The sequence below is a fragment of the Pongo pygmaeus genome, chromosome 1 (assembly GCF_028885625.2).
Source record: "Pongo pygmaeus isolate AG05252 chromosome 1, NHGRI_mPonPyg2-v2.0_pri, whole genome shotgun sequence".
Lineage (NCBI taxonomy): Eukaryota > Metazoa > Chordata > Mammalia > Primates > Hominidae > Pongo > Pongo pygmaeus.
Genome location: NC_072373.2, coordinates 173,588,472 through 173,605,827, shown reverse-complemented (window position 1 = coordinate 173,605,827; position 17,356 = coordinate 173,588,472). Strand labels below are relative to the sequence as shown.

At 35.8% G+C, this 17,356-nt stretch overlaps 1 protein-coding gene across 1 annotated transcript in view; it reads right to left on the bottom strand.

Moving 5' to 3' along the window:
* FYB2 (FYN binding protein 2) overlaps positions 1 to 17,356 on the bottom strand; it is a 102,012-nt gene that overhangs the window by 14,604 nt on the left and 70,052 nt on the right. Inside the window, exons 10-15 of the mRNA XM_054455064.2 lie at positions 10,797 to 10,935; positions 10,671 to 10,711; positions 8,796 to 8,859; positions 7,333 to 7,431; positions 5,250 to 5,278; positions 3,708 to 3,768 (exon numbers count right to left, since the gene is read on the bottom strand). Of these exons, the coding sequence (XP_054311039.1) occupies positions 3,708 to 3,768; positions 5,250 to 5,278; positions 7,333 to 7,431; positions 8,796 to 8,859; positions 10,671 to 10,711; positions 10,797 to 10,935 (433 nt within the window). The remainder of the gene's footprint in view (positions 1 to 3,707; positions 3,769 to 5,249; positions 5,279 to 7,332; positions 7,432 to 8,795; positions 8,860 to 10,670; positions 10,712 to 10,796; positions 10,936 to 17,356) is intronic.

Genomic DNA, 17,356 nt, shown 5'->3' with positions numbered 1-17,356 from the left:
TCTCTATCTCCTTCAGTTCTGCTCTGGTCTTAGTTTATTTCTTGCCTTTTGCTAGCTTTTGAATTTGTTTGCTCTTGCTTCTCTAGTTCTTTTAATCGTGAAGTTAGGGTGTCGATTTTAGATCTTTCCTGCTTTCTCTTGTGGGCATTTAGTGGTATAAATTTCCCTCTACACACTGCTTTAAATGTGTCCCAGAGATTCTGGTATGTTGTGTCTTTGTTCTCATTGGTTTCAAAGAAGATCTTTATTTCTGCCTTCATTATTTACCCAGTAATCATTCAGAAGCAAGTTGTTCGGTTTCCATATAGTTGTGCAGTTTTGAATGGGTTTCTTAATCCTGAGTTCTAATTTGATTGCACTGTGGTCTGAGAGGCAGTTTGTTATGATTTCTGTTCTTTCACATTTGCTGAGGAGTGCTTTACTTCCAATTATGTGGTCAATTTTAGAATAAGTGCATTGTGGTGCTGAGAATAATGTATATTCTGTTGATTTGGGGTGGAGAGTTCTGTAGATGTCTATTAGGTCAGCTTGGTGCAGAGCTGAGTTCAAGTCCTGGATATCTTTGTTAACTTTCTGCCTTGTTGATGTGTTTAATATTTACAGTGGGGTGTTAAAGTCTCCCATTATTATTGTGTGGGAGTCTAAGTCTCTTTGTAGGTCTCTAAGGACTTGCTTTATGAACCTGGGTGCTCCTGTATTGGGTGCATATATATTTAGGAGAGCTAACTCTTCTTGTTGAATTGATCCCTTTACCATAATGTAATGGCCTTGTCTCTTTTGATCTTTGTTGGTTTAAAGTCTGTTTTATCTGAGGCTAGGATTGCAACCCCTGCTTCTTTTTGCTTTCCATTTGCTTGGTAGATCTTCCTCCATCCCTTTATTTTGAGCCTATGTGTGTCTTTGCACATGAGATGGGTCTCCTGAATACAGCACACTGATGGGTCTTGACTCTTTATCCAATTTGCCAGTCTGTGTCTTTTAAATAGCAAAGACTTGGAAACAACCCAAATGTCCATCAATGATAGACTGGATTAAGAAAACGTGGCACATATACACCATGGAATACTATGCAGCCATAAAAAGGATGAGTTCATGTCCTTTGCAGGGACATGGAATGAAGCTGGAAACCATCATTCTCAGCAAACTATCACAAGGACAGGAAACCAAACACTGCATGTTCTCACTCATAGGTAGGAATTGAACAATGAGAACACTTGGACACAGGGTGGGGAGCATCACACACTGGGGCTTGTCGGGGGGTGAGGGGCTGGGGGAGGGATAGCATTAGGAGAAATACTTAATGTAAATGATGAGTTGATGGGTGCAGCAAACCAACATGGCACATGTATACATATGTAACAAACCTGCACATTGTGCACTTGTACCCTAGAACTTAAAGTATAGTAAAAAATAAATAAAATAAAATGACCAATAAACATATTTTAAAATGTTCAACATCACTAATCACCAGGGAAATGCAAATCAAAACCACAATGAGGTATCATTTCATCCCTGTTAGGATGGCAATCATCAAAAAGACAAAAAAAAAAATCACATGCTAGCAAGGATGTGGAGAATAGGAAACTCTCTTCATTTTTAGTGGGAATATAAATAGTACAGCACCTATGAATAACAGTATGGAGGTTCCTAAAAAACTACAAATAGAACTATCATATGATTCAGCAGTTCCATTGCTGGGTATTAATCCAAAGGAAATGAAATCATTATATCAAAGAGACATCTATGCTCCCATGTTTATAGCAGCACTATATGCAATAGCCAACATATGGAATCAACTTAGGTATCCAACATCAAATGAATGGTAAAGAAAATGTGATAAACATACACACAGCAGAGCACTATTCAGCCATAAAAAAGCATGAAATCATGTCATTCACAGCAACATGGATAGAAGTGGATGACATTATGTTAAGTGAAATAAGCCAGGAATAGAAAGTTAAGCACCACATGTTCTCACTCATATATGAAAGCTAAAAAAGGTTGCTCTCATAGAAATAAAGAGTAGAACAGAGGATGTTAAAGGCTAGGAAAGTAGGGAATAGGGAGAGATTAGTTTAGGATACAATATACAGTGAGATATGAGGAATATGTTCTAGTGTTCTATACCACTGATATGGTCAGGCTTTGTGTCTCCACCTAAACCTCACCTTGAATTGTAATCCCCATGTGTCCAGGGAGGGAGGTGACTGGATTATGCGGGCAGTTTCCCACATGGTGGTCTCATGATAGTGAATGAGTTCTCATGAGTTCTGATGGCTTTATAAGGGGTTCTTCCCCCTTCATTTTCTCTTCTCTCTCTTGCCTGCCACCATGTAATATGTGCCTCTTCCCCTTCTGCCATGATTGTAAGTTTCCTGAGGCCTCACCAGCCACTCAGAACTGCGAGTCAATTAAGCTTCTTTCCTTTATTAATTACCTAGTCTCAGGTATTTCTTTATAGCAGTGTAAAAATGGACTAATACAACTACCATAGAATGACTATAGTTAACAATAACATATTATATAGTTTTAAATAGCTAGAAGGGAGATATTGAATATTCTCAACACAAAGAGATGATAAATGTTTGATGATGAATATGCTAATTACCCTGATCTTATCACTATATATTTTATGTGTCAAAACATCACTATCTACCTGGAAAATATGTACAATTATTATATGTCAACTTAAAAATAACATCAAATAACAAAGAAATAATAACATAGAAACCTAGGGAAAAACTAGTATTTTTTTTCCTTTGGAGGATGGCATAGTTCATAGTTTAAGATATAAAGAAGACAAATAAAGGCTTAAAAGTATCCATTGGATTTAACAAAGGAGTTATTAGTGACCTTACCAAAAATAAGTTCAATTGTATAATAGGAAACCTAACTGCAGTGAGCAAGGAAAGATGAATCAAACATGAACAGAGGAGACTTTTATTTTTAACCAATTGGTTAAGAGGGAAAGTATAAATAACAAGTGACTGGAGAGGGAGCATCAAAGTTAAGGATGGCTTTTTTTTTTTTTTTTTTTTTTTTTTTTAAATAGAGCCTGGCTCCATTGTCCAGGCTGCAGTCTAGTGGTGTGATCCTGGCTCACTACAACCTCTGCCTCAAAGGCTCAAGCCATCCTCCCACCTCAGCCTCCTGAATAGCTGGGACTACAGGCACATGCCACCATGCCTGGCTAGTTTAATAGAGATGGGATTTTGCCACGTTTCCCAGGCTGGCCTTGAACTCCTAGACTCAGGCAATCCACCTACCTCTGCCTCTCAAAGTGCTGGGATTACAGGCGTGAGCCATTGCATTCAGCCATCTTTTTTGATAAATTATAGTTATTTAGTCCTTGAATACAGAGGTTCTGTCACATAGTGCTTGCTATCCTCCATGTTGTCGTGTACATTGGAGATAATTTAAAAAATGTGGCATTTTTAAATGCCTTGACTTGAAATGAGTTTCAAGTCTAAATTCAAAAATAAAAAACAGAAACAGACTCAAAACCTCCAATGCCTTTTGTGGTCACCTACCACTTTTGGATCATATATGTTATTCAGTGTTTCCCCTCTTAGTGAGAAGACTATCTCAAGTTGACTTTTCATTCAATCTCCAAGGATCTGAAAAGATGGTTCTGTGATCATAATTAAGAAAGCATCAGGAAATGGGTCAAATATCAGCAGGGATGACCAATAAGGTAAATTACTTACTTCGACTCTTTTTCACTCAGGTCTACATCATCATAGATAATAACTTCCTGAGACTTAAGTTCTAGGGTTAAGACAGAATCAAAATAGTCTATTATTAAGCATGGTTTATATAAGCACTGACTTTCCAAATTATACCCAATTACCTAATTATCCAGGTGCATCTTCAGGTCTGTTTTAGCAAAATCTGATCATAGAATACAGATAGGCTAGAAGAATCAAAGAATAAAAATATTCTCTATTTGGGAAGAAATTCAACTGAAAGCTTAAAAAAAAAGTGTGATGTCCCAGTATCTCAAAACATATATATTTATATTAATTTGCTTTTACATAGAGTTCCAGAAAAATATGAGTTGCTCAAAGAATCATTTTTAGACTAAGTTCCCATCTTTCTGGAATTGAACAAATATGCTATACTGCTAGAATAGTGAGAGGTCTTTTCTTAACTCCTAGAGGGGAGAAACAGCTTAATAGAACAGTAGCGTTGATTTTTCTTCCATGGTTTTTATTTCAAGTCATTGGCAATTGCTCCTATACAATAATCTTGCATAATGTTGAATCTGACCTTAGTGCATAATAATAATTAGGCATTTTCATTTTAGGATATTCACATTCCTTGGCACTCTACATAGAATTACATGATTTTCATTTGATTCACCACTGAACAAGTTTGAGACCTTCTAGTATAATTATTCATAATTATTCACTCCCTTATTTTATTAAATACCTTCAAATGTGGGTGGGGATACAATGCATGTCTATTCTAGGTCAGCTTTTTTCTTTTAAACACAGACCAACGATATGTTGAGATGTCGGATTTTATCAGGTGCATATAATTGTCATTTGTCTTTTAGTTCAGCAAACTCATATTTATGAAATATAATATACTTTTGAATTGTCAAGTTCGAGTGACAGCCAGGTAGCCACATAGCTAGAACCCCTAAAGAAAAATTAACAAACAACAGAACACATGATCCTCTTTTATTGACAAATTCGATGTACTGAATGTGTATTGACAGCCTACTATGTGTCAAGCACCGTGCTAATTTATGCACTATTATTTTAATGGAAAAGCAAACAACACTCCAATGATCCATTCTCAGTTCAGTTAGTTTGCTGGTGGCAATGTGATCATATTCAGTTAGTGTCTTAATTAGGATGAAGGATATCAAGTCCTTCAAAAGGCAGTATGGCAGAATGCAAAATGCATGACTTTCATAGTCAGAGAGCCTGGAATACAAATCCTGGATCACTTAAATATGGTCCTACAGCTTCTCTGAAAAGGGTTGATAACATTTATTTTTCTGGGATTTTAAGAGGAACACATCTGCCCCAGGGCATGGTATATAGTAGGTACTTGAGAAACACTACTCATCTTCTCCAAAGTAAAAAAAAATACTTCCATGTGAAACATCTTCTTTGATTTTGGTAGAGCAATTTTTCATCAAATGTGTGAATGCAGGAAGGGTTACCATTTCTCTTTCCCTGCCTCTGAATATACAAAAGCTGAGTACTTTTGGTCTGCAATAACCAAATGGCACTTACCTAAATCAGGCAGCAAAATGGAAAATGCACTGTTGATTGACAAAAGACACAAAAGAGTTAAGGAAAAAAACCATGTTTGGAAAGATGAGCTGATGGATCTCCAATAACATATTGATGATGCTGGATTGCCCTTCTCGCCCTGGTATTCTCTGACTCCAAGAAAAATGGTTTCTCTGGTATTAACAGATGTCACAAGATGTGCACAAGATGTTATGGGAACACAAAGGAAACATAGGTAATCCAGGTTTGGGAAGAGAAGTTCAGGGGAGGCATTCAAGAAGGGATAATATTTGATCGAATTTTAAGGGAAAACTAGAACTTTGAGAATAAAAGAAGGCTGGAGGAGGGCAGGTACATTCCAGACCATGGGAATGTCATGTTCAAAGCATGGAGGCATGAGACACCGTGGCAGTCTGAGATCTATAGCTATGTGGATGCGATGGTAGTGAGAGTTAATTTTAGTGAGAGACAGAACTAGAGAAGTAGAATGGGGACAGCCATGAAGTATTTACTTGCCAGGGTAAGGAACTGGATATTTGTTCTAAACGTAGTATGTAGCCAATGAATAGTTTTGAGAGAAAGGTAATCAGATTTGCATATTAAAAACATTAGCATTCTCATCTGGATCAAATATTATGGGACTGCCGGTTATCATGCCAATAATTTTCTCTCAGAAAACATCTAATCTGCTAAGGCCAGGGTCTGCCTTTGTGCATAGGGTCTCGTTGACCACACTCCCTCTTCTTCCATATCAGGACTACAATTTATAAACCTCATGTTTTGTAGGGTCTCTTGGTAGATCTAGATCCAATTGACAGTTGAACTTAAAGCCACAAAACTCTGAAGCTTTATAATCAAAAAGAACTTCAGGGTAGAACAACATAATTCCATCTCACTATAGGTAATTACCTTGGACAAATTATTTTAGCATCTTCTGCCCTCACAAAATACATCTCTATGTCTGTATATCTACAAAGATGTTCCCAGCCTTACAATGGTTTGATTCCCAATTCTTCTGCTTTACAATGGTGTGAAAGCAATATGCATTCAGTAGAAACCTACTTCAAGTATCCTTAAGACCATTCTTTTTCCACTTTCAGTACAGTATTCAATAAATTACTGTACTTTTTATAGACATAGTCAACACTTTTTATAGACAGGCTTTGTGTTAGATGCTTTTGCCCAACTGTAGGCTGAAGTAAATATTCCAAGCATGTTTAAGATGGGCTAGGCTAAGCGATGATGTTTGGTAGATGTATTAAATGCACTTTTAACTTAACATATTTTAGAGTTGCAATGAGTTTATTGGGACACAACCCCATCATAAATTGAGGTGCACCTGAATATCTACATCTATATCTATCTATTACCTGCAAAGTGTCTCCAGAGTCCCCCTTCCATTATATGCAGGAGAAAACTGGAATGCTGTGGGTGTACAAAGCAAGTGATATGCCCATGGTTGTACATGGAATAAATGGCAGAACTGGTACTAGAATCTAGAATCCAGGTCCCCTCACATCTCTTTCTAGTGCTAGTGAATTTGGAACCTCTCCCAAAACTGGCAGTTAGCCTAGGTTTTCTCAGATGGTCTTTTCCAGGTCTAAGACCTGGCAATACACGAACTGCTCAGCTGAGCAGCTCATCTCCCCCTTCCATATATTGCTGCTCTCAAGGGAGATAAATTAAATATGGAACAGCAGACAAATAAAAACTACTGGGGCTTGTATGGCCCAAAAAGCATAAAAGGACATGGTAAGTAATGCTTAGTGGTAACAACAGGAATAGGATGTTAGGGCTGATGAGGAAAGTTTCCTTTCTGGACTTTGCTTAAGATTTTCCCTCTACCCTCATTTTCAACCGTTTCTCTGCCATGTTTTCAAAGGAGCATGCCACTTTCTCATTAATTAGCCTCTGTGCATGTAGTTCAATAAAAAATTCACAAGAAAGGGGCAGATGATGGCCAGACCCTTGGTTTTAGTTTCTGATATCCGCTTCACTATTTCCGAGATTGGATGGAGAACATCAACCTGTGTATCTACCAGGTTAATCCCCTCATGGAAAGGGATTTAAAGGGACTTTTTACCTTAAGTTTTCTTTTGACTTGGTTTTCTTTATTTTAAATCTATCCTTTTCTTTCTTGAAGAATTGCTGCAGTCTTTTGAGTGCTTCTTTTCCATCTAAACTAAGAGGAATCACAGGATATAAGTAACATGGCATTTAAGAGAGTACTAGAGATAGAAGGCTGTTGTATTATAAAATCAAATGCCACATGTTCTCACTTGTAAGTGGGAGCTAAACAATAGGTATAGATGGACATAAAGATGGAAATAACAGACACTGGGGACTCCAAAAAGCGGGAGGGTGGGAGGAAGAATGAGGGTTGGAAAGTTCCCTATTGGGTAAATGTTCACTATTTGGGTAATGGGTAGACTAGAAGCCCATACCTCATCATTAGGCAATATACCTATGTATCAAACCTGCACATGTACCCCTGAGTCTATAAAAAAAAAAGAACCAGAGGCTTTGTTTTCATGTCCAAAACACATCCCACTCAAGAAAGAGCAAGAAGATGCCTTATTGAATTCTATGCTTTTCTTTGTTTAGATGTGATATGAAGTAGCACACACCAGTCAACTATGAAGGGAGTAATTATATTTCAAGACAAACTACTGCAAGTAGTCTCTATTTTGCAGATTTTATGAAGCAGTCTTCCCTTTAGAGGAAAAGATAACTCAGGGAAATGCACTTTACAAACTGTACTAGAAATATGTTATAGAAAATCCTGGCTCTTGAAATTCTTATCATTGATTTTTAATTTACTGAATAATATAGCAATGATGGTACATTGATTACCCAGCTGATGATTACAATTCTGTCAAATGTCCTTTTGGGGCCTTTAGGGGGTAGAGCAAGGGAATGATATACCCACATCATGCCAACCAGCATGCCCAGTTCAGGGTCTCCTTTTTCCCCTTGAACCCTTAAGCTCCTTGCTTTTGACCATTGCTGTTTTCTTTTCCACAACATGTCCTTAATAACTAAACTTGTAGAATAATACCCATCTGAACAAATTTTATTCTTGATAACACTGAATCATACTACATGTTATATTAAGCCCAAATCCCAGAGATAGCCTTACTAACTTACAGAGACACAGGTAAGTCATAACCATTAATTTGTTCCTGGAAAAACAGCTATAAAACTGAAGCAAGTTTTACTAATATTTACATCTCTTTTATTACTTATTTTCTAACCCAATATCAAAATCATTTACTCTGGGAAATGGGTATTTCTCAAAAGCGAGAACAATGTGATTTAATATGTATAGTATATGATTGTACACAATTACAAGTATCCTATTGATCACAATTGTAATATTACAATAGGTTATCATAACTCTCAGTGTGAATCTTTCCTGAAAGATGATGATGGGAGTTGGGGGTGGTGGTGGGGCGGAGGTGAGGTGGGTCCTCACTTAAACTGTGGCTTTACTAGACTAACAGGAAGTATCATTAGCCTACAAAGCTAAGAAGGAGAGAAACTCACTCTATCTTTGGGTAGTTGTTCATTGTTTTGTAGACATCTTCGTACATTTCTTCTCTATTTTCTTCTGAAATTAAAAAAAAAACCCTACTTATATTCATTATAATAGCAATAGTTCAGATTCATATTTAACAAAAAGTATTAGATACTTACTAGATGCTAGGTACTTTGATCTTTCTTTTGTTAAATAGTTTTTACTGAAACTCACCCACATGTTTTTAAAAGCATATGGTAAAAATACTTAAACCTCTATAAAAGTATGTATAAATGAAAATTAAGACTCATTTCCACCTGATTCCAAATTTGAACTGATTTCGTCAAAGAAAGTTGGTTCTTCAATAGATTCCTTCCTTCCACCCTCCCTCCTTCCTGTATTTAATACCCAACAACCAGAATTTACTAAGCATCAGGCATTGCGCTGAATGCTGGGGCAACCATGGAAAATGAGATATATCTTGAATAATCTCTCCCTTCACAGCATGGCTTTCGCCTAGCCCAACACATAAGCTTAACATACACAGATATGCTTTAATTCAATCCTGAAACAGAGTCTAATGGAAAGAACTTTGAATATAAGGGTCAGGATTTTTAGGTTCAAAACTCAACTTTAACACACAATGATCTTAGAGGAGTCACTTCTCTATGTCTCAATTTTCTTTTTAAAATGAGTGTACTGGGTTTAATGATATTTAAGGTTGTTTTTCCCTCTAAACTTCTGAGATTCTAAGAAGATCAATCAGAGTAACATTTGTTTCTCTCCACTCCATTGCTTTTTCTTTTTCTAAAATTTATTTTAAAATCGACAAATAATAATTATATATACTTACGATGTATAACATGTTTTGATAATTGTATATATAGTGGAATGACTAAGTCAAGCCAGTTAACATATTCATTACCTCACATACTTTTTTGTGGTGAGAATTTTAAAATCTACTCTCAGCAATTTTCAAGTATATAATACTTTGTTATTAACTATAATCACTATGTTGTACTATAAACCTCCTGAAGGTACTTCTCCTAATTGAAATTTTGTATCCTTTGACCAATACCTCCCCATTACTTTTTCATTCATGAATTCCTTCATTCAACATATTTTTTTGAATATCTAACATGTACTTGGCATTATGCTAGGGGCTGGAGAAAATGGTATGTATAAAGAAGGTAATAATCTAGGAGGGGAGACATTAATTAAAAAGTCACATAAGTATAAAATTACAACTGTGACAAGTACTATGAAAAAGAAGTCCATGGTACTATGAGATTGTACACCAAGGAGAATATTCCTTGTGGAAATCATGATTGAGCTAAGATTAGAAGATTAAGAGTTAGTGAAACAAAGGGACCCAGGGGAGGAAAGAGCATTCCGGAAAGGGAGGGAAAAGCATATGAAAATATCCTGCTGTGGGAGCTTGGCAAATTATAGAAGCTAAAAGAAGGTCGGCATAACTGGGTCTCAAAGATGACGATTGAGTATAGTGTGAGATGAGGCTCCAGAGGTCTGTAGGGGTAGGTTAGTCAAGGACTCTAGATCTTGTCAGAAGCCAATCTTAAAAGTACTGGAAAGCCAAGAAAGTGTTTTAAGTAAAAACAGTCCTATAATCAGACTTACATTGTGAAAAGATCAGGAAGGAAGTAAATTCACTTTTACCATAAAAATGCTCTTACCAGCATCTTCACGTTCCCGATTCTAAATGCATTTATTAGCACATACCTTGGTATTGCTGTTAGCACATACCTCGGTATTGCTTCTCTTAGCTTCCCACAAATTGGTATTATTAAAATATGAATAATTAAAAGACATCTTATCACTAATCAGCTATAGAAGGAATTCTGCAATTCCTACTGGCAGCTTCAGAAATGTCTTCCTATACTTACCACTATTTGAGGCAAATGAGCTAGAGTAGTTCAGCTTCGGTCTACGGGAGAAAATAACAAAGACCATTTTTGTACCTTTAAAGTCTCATCATATTCATCTTGCTGAAAGACTGGAATGTTACTTACACCTCTTTCCTGGAGTACTCGACATCATCATATATCTCCTCCGAGATGGAACTTGTCTTAGAGACCCCTAGGTCTGGAGTTTCTTTAGCCGACTCCAAAACTTCCAGATACCCACCTGAAAGGAAACTAGAAAACCCCCCTGAAAAACATCTCATCAGCTGCCATCATAAAGTCATTCACACACATCACTGGCAATGGAGGCAAGCATAAGAAAAGGCAGATTAAATGGGCTAAAATTGGATTACAATCTTGGTATGTATGATCCTTGGGCAAGCCACCTCACTTTGTAGAGCCTCAGTTATGATTCTCTGAAGTTGAGGATAATGATGCTAACACTGAATCATGTGGTTCTGGCAAGGATTAAATACATACTTATGAAGGGTGCTGGTTACCTGGTAAACTAGTAACTCCCTTCTTTGATGGTTCTTCCTTTAATCCCTGACCTCAAACTTTGAAGTCTACCAGGGTACATCCCTGGGGCTTATCTCTCTACATCTAGATGATCTTATCCAGTCATGGCATTTCTTAAAGCAAAATTTCTCAGACAAGTTTATTGAGCACATATCAATATATATTATTCATTAATTCATTCTGGAGTTAGCCAGAAGATAGTGTGCCAGGTTAACAAATGTATAGGGATTGTTTGCACAAGTAGATGCTGGCTTACTTCACAGAGTTGTAAACTTGTCATAACCATAAAACTGCCACCTCTTTATCTGTTGGCATAGGTTAATATTTAGGGTATGGGTAATTCATAGCCATATTCAGATATGAACTATTAATCAGAAATAGAAAGTAATATACTTGAGAAATAAACAACAAGCACATTAACTGGTATCTATTAATTAAATGAACCAAGCAATAAGATTTTATCCTCTCACAAGAAGTCAGTGAGTGTGTAGGCCCCAAACCCTCTCAATGAATGTCAGCTCTCAGAGGCATAAGGTCCTGCTTTTTCTCAAGGAGTTATCGGTAAATTTCTCCAATACAGAATAAAGATGCTGAACACACAGTTGCTTCTTAGTCTGCAGCATTTATTTCCTTCCTCAATCCTTCCTTTTGGCTGAAGCAAATGCAAAAGTTTATGGCTTCATTTTAAAAACACTGACGACTCTCAAATTTACATCTCCAATTTAGACATCTCTCATGAATTCCAGATACTTTATCAGCCTTCACACCATTTCCTTTTGGTTGTCTAAACATATTACATTCCAAACCAAACTCATAATTTCTCTCTGCAAGTTTGCTCTTCCTGAAGTTTATTCAATCTCATAAAAGGGGCAATTCCATCCTTTATGTTGCTCAGGCCCAAAACCTTGGAGATATCCTTGATTCATTTCTCTCTGATTTCTCACTTCCAATCCAAAGCCATCTGTCCACTATAGTTTCAAATTATATTCCGATTTCAAACACATCTCAGCAATTCTACCATAGTATCCTCCTCCAAGCTACCACCATTTCTCACCTAAATTATTGCAATAACCTCCTAACCGGTCTCCCCGATTTATCTCAGATTCTATTTTCAAGACAGAAGCCAGATGATTTTTTAAAATGCAAATCAGGTCATGCCTTTCTTGTACTTTCAAAAGCTTTCAGTGGTTTTAAAAATCTCATTTATGGTAAATGCTAAAGTTCTTGCAATGATCTACAGAAGTCCCTTGTTATTTCTGTGACCCCATCTCCTACTATACTCTTCCTCAGTTACTGTGTTCTAGCCACACTGGCCTCCTTTCAGCTCCTCCAACACATCTGGCCAACTTCCGCCTCAGGGATTTGCACTTTTTTTTCTCTTCCTAGGTCATTCATATCCTAGATACACATATGGCTCTCTTCAACTACTTAAGGTCTTTGAAGTCATCTATAAGCACTTTAAAATGGCAAACTTTATCACCTCCACCTGCTTCCTTAATTCTCTTAGCTTGCTTTATTTTTTCATAATATTTACTATTAATACCATTCAATATAGATCTTTTATTATTTATTGTCCATCTCCTCTGATCCGAAAGTAACCTCCGTGAGAAAAGGAATTTTTGCCTGTTTACTGCTATACACCCCCATTTCCTCAAACGGTGCTGGGCACATAAAAAGCACTTAATATATTTGAATTTCGAATGATTTGAATGCATGTGTCTTCTCACTAGTGAATTTAGTGTATTACATTTATAGTGTTTACTGATATTTTAAAATTTATATCTACTATCTTAGTACATATTTTTATTTGTTCCATTTTTTTCTTATCTTCATCTGACTAAAGTTTCTTCTCTTTCTGCCATTCTGTTTTCTTTTCTATTTGTTTTCTTTCATTTGTTATCTTTTAATAGTTACCCACAAGACTGACCACTGTCCTGACTTCTAATACTAGCAGTACTTATTTTTGAATGTTTTAATAATGGAATAATTTAGTATGCACTCTATGGTGTCACCTACTTTCCTTTAATATTATGTTTGTGAGATTCATCGATATTGTTGCAAATAGTTTTTTTGCTCATTCCGATGACTTTATTCTATTGTGTGAATAGGTTACCATTTATCCATTCTGCTTTTTATGGGCATTTGGCCAGTTTCCAATTTGGGGCTATTACAAAAAGTTTTGCTATAAACATTTTGTATGTGTGTTTTGGTGCATTAAACTGTGCACTTATATTGGGATATATACATAATTGGGATATATACATAAGTACTGAATTGCTAGGTCATATGATATGCGTATGTTTCACCTTAGTACTGCCAAATAGTTTTCCAAAATGGTTGTCCCAGCTTACAATCTCCACAGAGAATGAGAGTTTTAGTTGCTCCATATCTTTACTAACACTTGATATTTTTAGTCTTTTTTATTGTAGCCAATTTGGTAGCAGAATTGAATTTTCATAGCGTATTTGCCTTTTGGATAGTCTCTTTGGGGAAGGGCCTGTTCAATATTTTTCTAATTTCACTATATTTCTTTTATAAAAAATTGATTTCTAGTTTATATTTTCTGAATACCAAGCATTCATAGATGTATATTCCAAATATGAGTCATTTATCAAATATGTATATATTTGAAATATAAACGGTATATGTAAATAATGGAAATATCTTCTCCTACCCAGTGACTTACCTTCTCACTCTTTTTTAACTTTTATTTTTTTTTATTTTACTTTAAGTTCTGGGATACATGTGCAGAATGTGCAGGTTTGTTGTGCTATGGTGGTTTGCTGCACCAGTCAACTCGTCATCTGGGTTTTAAGCCCCGCATGCACTAAGTATTTGTCCTAATGCTCTCTGTCCCCTTGCCTCCCACCCCTGACAGGCCCCAGTATGTGATGTTCCCTTCCCTGTGTACATGCGTTCCTCATTGTTCAACTCCCACTTATGAGTGAGAATGTGTGTTGTTTGGTTTTCTGTTCCTATATTAGTTTGCTGAGAATGATGGCTTCCAGCTTCATCCATGTCCTTGCAAAGGACATGAACTCATTCTTTTTTATGGCTGCATAGTATTCCATGGTATATATGTGCCACATTTCCTTTATCCAGTCTATCATTGATGGGTTGTTTCCAAGTCTTTGCTATTGTAAATAGTGCTGCAATAAACATATGTGTGCATGTATCTTTATAGTAGAATTATTTATAATCCTTTGGGTATATACCCAGTAATGGGATTGCTGGGTCAAATGGTATTTCTGGTTCTAGATCCTTGAGGAATCACCACTGTCTTCCACAATGGTTGAACTAATTTGCACTCTGACCAACAGTGTAAAAGCAGTCCTATTTCTCCACAGCCTCACCAGCATCTGTTGTTTCCTGACTTTTTGATAACTATCATTCTAACTGGCATGAGATGCTATCTCATTGTGGTTTTGATTTGGATTTCTCTAATGACCAATGATGATGAGATTTTTTTCATATGTTTGTTGGCTACATAAATGTCTTCTTTTGAGAAGTGTCTGTTCATATCCTTTGCCCACTTTTTGATGGGGTTGTTTTATTCTTGTAAATTTGTTTAAGTTCCTTGTAGATTCTGGATATTAGACCTTTGTCAGATGGATAGATTCCAAAAATTCTCTCTCATTCTGAAGGTTGCCTGTTCACTCTGATGATAGTTGCTTTTGCTGTGCAGAAGCTCTTTAGTTTAATTAGATCCCATTGGTCAATTTTGGCTGTTGTTGCAATTGCTTTTGGTGTTTTAGTCATGAAGTCTTTGCCCATGCCTAAGTCCTGAATGGTATTGCCTAGGTTTTCTTCTTGGGTTTTTATGGTTTTAAGTTTTACATTTAAGTCTTTAATCCCTCTTGAGTTAATTTTTATGTAAGGTGTAAGGAAGGGGTCCATTTTCTGTTTTCTGCATATGGCTAGCCAGTTTTCCCAGCACCATTTATTAAACAGGAAATCCTTTCCTCATTGCTTGTTTTTGTCAGGTTTGTCAAAGATCAGATGGTTGTACATGTGTGATGTTACCTTCTCACTCTTTTAACGGTATATTTTAATGAATGTATCCTAGCTCTTCTAATTCTTTGAAGGCTAAAGCAAATTAATACCATTACTCTCTTCCCAAACAATTACCAACCTTAGGACACTTTAATCACATTCTCAATATAAGCACTATCAATGTTCAATATTTTATAATATTTTAATCCTTCCTCAATTTGACATTATTTTGTTGAATTAATGCTTTTGCTTAACTTTTTTTCTTGCATCCACAACTTTCTATCTTTGATTATTTTCCTTCTGCCTGAAGTACATGCTTTAGAATTTCCTTCAGTGCATTTTATCTGGACAATAAAATGTCCCAGTTTTTATTTGTCTAACAACATCTTTTTTTTCTTTCATTTGTGAAAGACATTTTTATGAGACATAAAATTTCAGGTAGACATTTAATCTCTTTCAGCAAAATCGTATTCTTGTTACACACTCTTGAGAACTCAGCAGTCAGAACTCAGTTGTGTTTTTTTTTTCTTTTTGTAGGTGATTGGTTTTTCCCCTTTGTCTGTTTTTAAGGTCTTTTAAGATATTTTCTTATTCTTTAATATTCTTCATTTTGCATGGCTAGGCATAGATTTGAGAACTTTAGGGTTCCTGGCTCTGCAAATTTATCTCTCTCAACAATTTTGGAAAATTCTCAGATAGTATTTGTTTTATCTACTATTTCCTCTTCCTCATTTTTCCAGTATCCTCTTATGGAATTCTGATTTTTCTGATTTTATTGCAATTTTAAGACTTTTCACTTTATCTTCCATGACTTTCATCCTCTCTTTTACTCTTTTTTAAAATCATTTTCCCCTATAGAATGAATTTGGGATAATTTCTTTGGATTTATCTTTTAGTTCACGAATTTTCTCTTCAACTATAGGTAATGTGATATAAAAAGTAATCATTGCATTTTATCAATTTATCAGTTATTTTTTCCTTTTCAAATATTTTTAAAATATGGCTATTCTCTATTCATATTATTCTGTATTTTAAAAATATATTAAACATCTTATGTGTTATACCTGATAATTCTAATGTCTGCAGTATCTTGTAGGTTGGTTCTGCTATCTGTTCCACTGGTTTTCCCTCACTGTGAGTTGTTTCCTTGTGTTTGGTTATTTTTGACTATCAATTGTTAATATTTAAATAATATTTTGAGGGAATTATTTGAAATCTGGGATAAAACTAAATAGGGATTTGGATCTCAGTAAAAATCATCACGGCAAAAGTTAGCTTTGGCATCCATCTCCCAGATTTCCTGGTTACTGCAGGTCTGTGGGTGCTTTTCTTTATAAATCAGTTCTGTGATACTTTATGAATGTTTTAAAAAATTTATTCTTCACTTTGTTTTAGTCAAGAGAGTCATTCATATTGTCTAGTCCACCATATTTTTAGACACTGAAGTTTGATTTATCTTTTCATTCTACAAAATTAAATTGGGTTTCTCCTGTGTGCTCGATACTGTACCAGGTTACAGAGATACAGAAAAAAATACCAAATGGTCTGTGATTTCAAGGTGCCCACAGTGTGCCATGGGAGATAACACATAAATCATGAATTGTAATGTAAGGCATGGTATAATTTTTCAAAATAAAAATAAATGGAAAAGACTAACATAGTGTTGGAAGTTCTGGCCAGGGCAATTAGTCAGGAGAAGGAAATAAAGGTATTCAATTAGGAAAAGAGGAAGTCAAATTGTCCCTGTTTGCATTTGACATGATTGTATATCTAGAAAACCCCATTGTCTCAGCCCAAAATCTCCTTAAGCTGATAAGCAACTTCAGCAAAGTCTCAGGATACAAAATCAATGTACAAAAATCACAAGCATTCTTATACACCAATAACAAACAGAGAGCCAAATCATGAGTGAACCCATTCACAATTGCTTCAAAGAGAATAAAATACTTAGGAATCCAACTTACAAGGGACGTGAAGGACCTCTTTAAGGAGAACTACAAACCACTGCTCAATGAAATAAAAGAGGATACAAAGAAATGGAAGAACATTCCATGCTCATGGGTAGGAAGAATCAATATCGTGAAAATGGCCATACTGCCCAAGGTAATTTATAGATTCAGTGCCATCCCCATGAAGCTACCAATGACTTTCTTCAC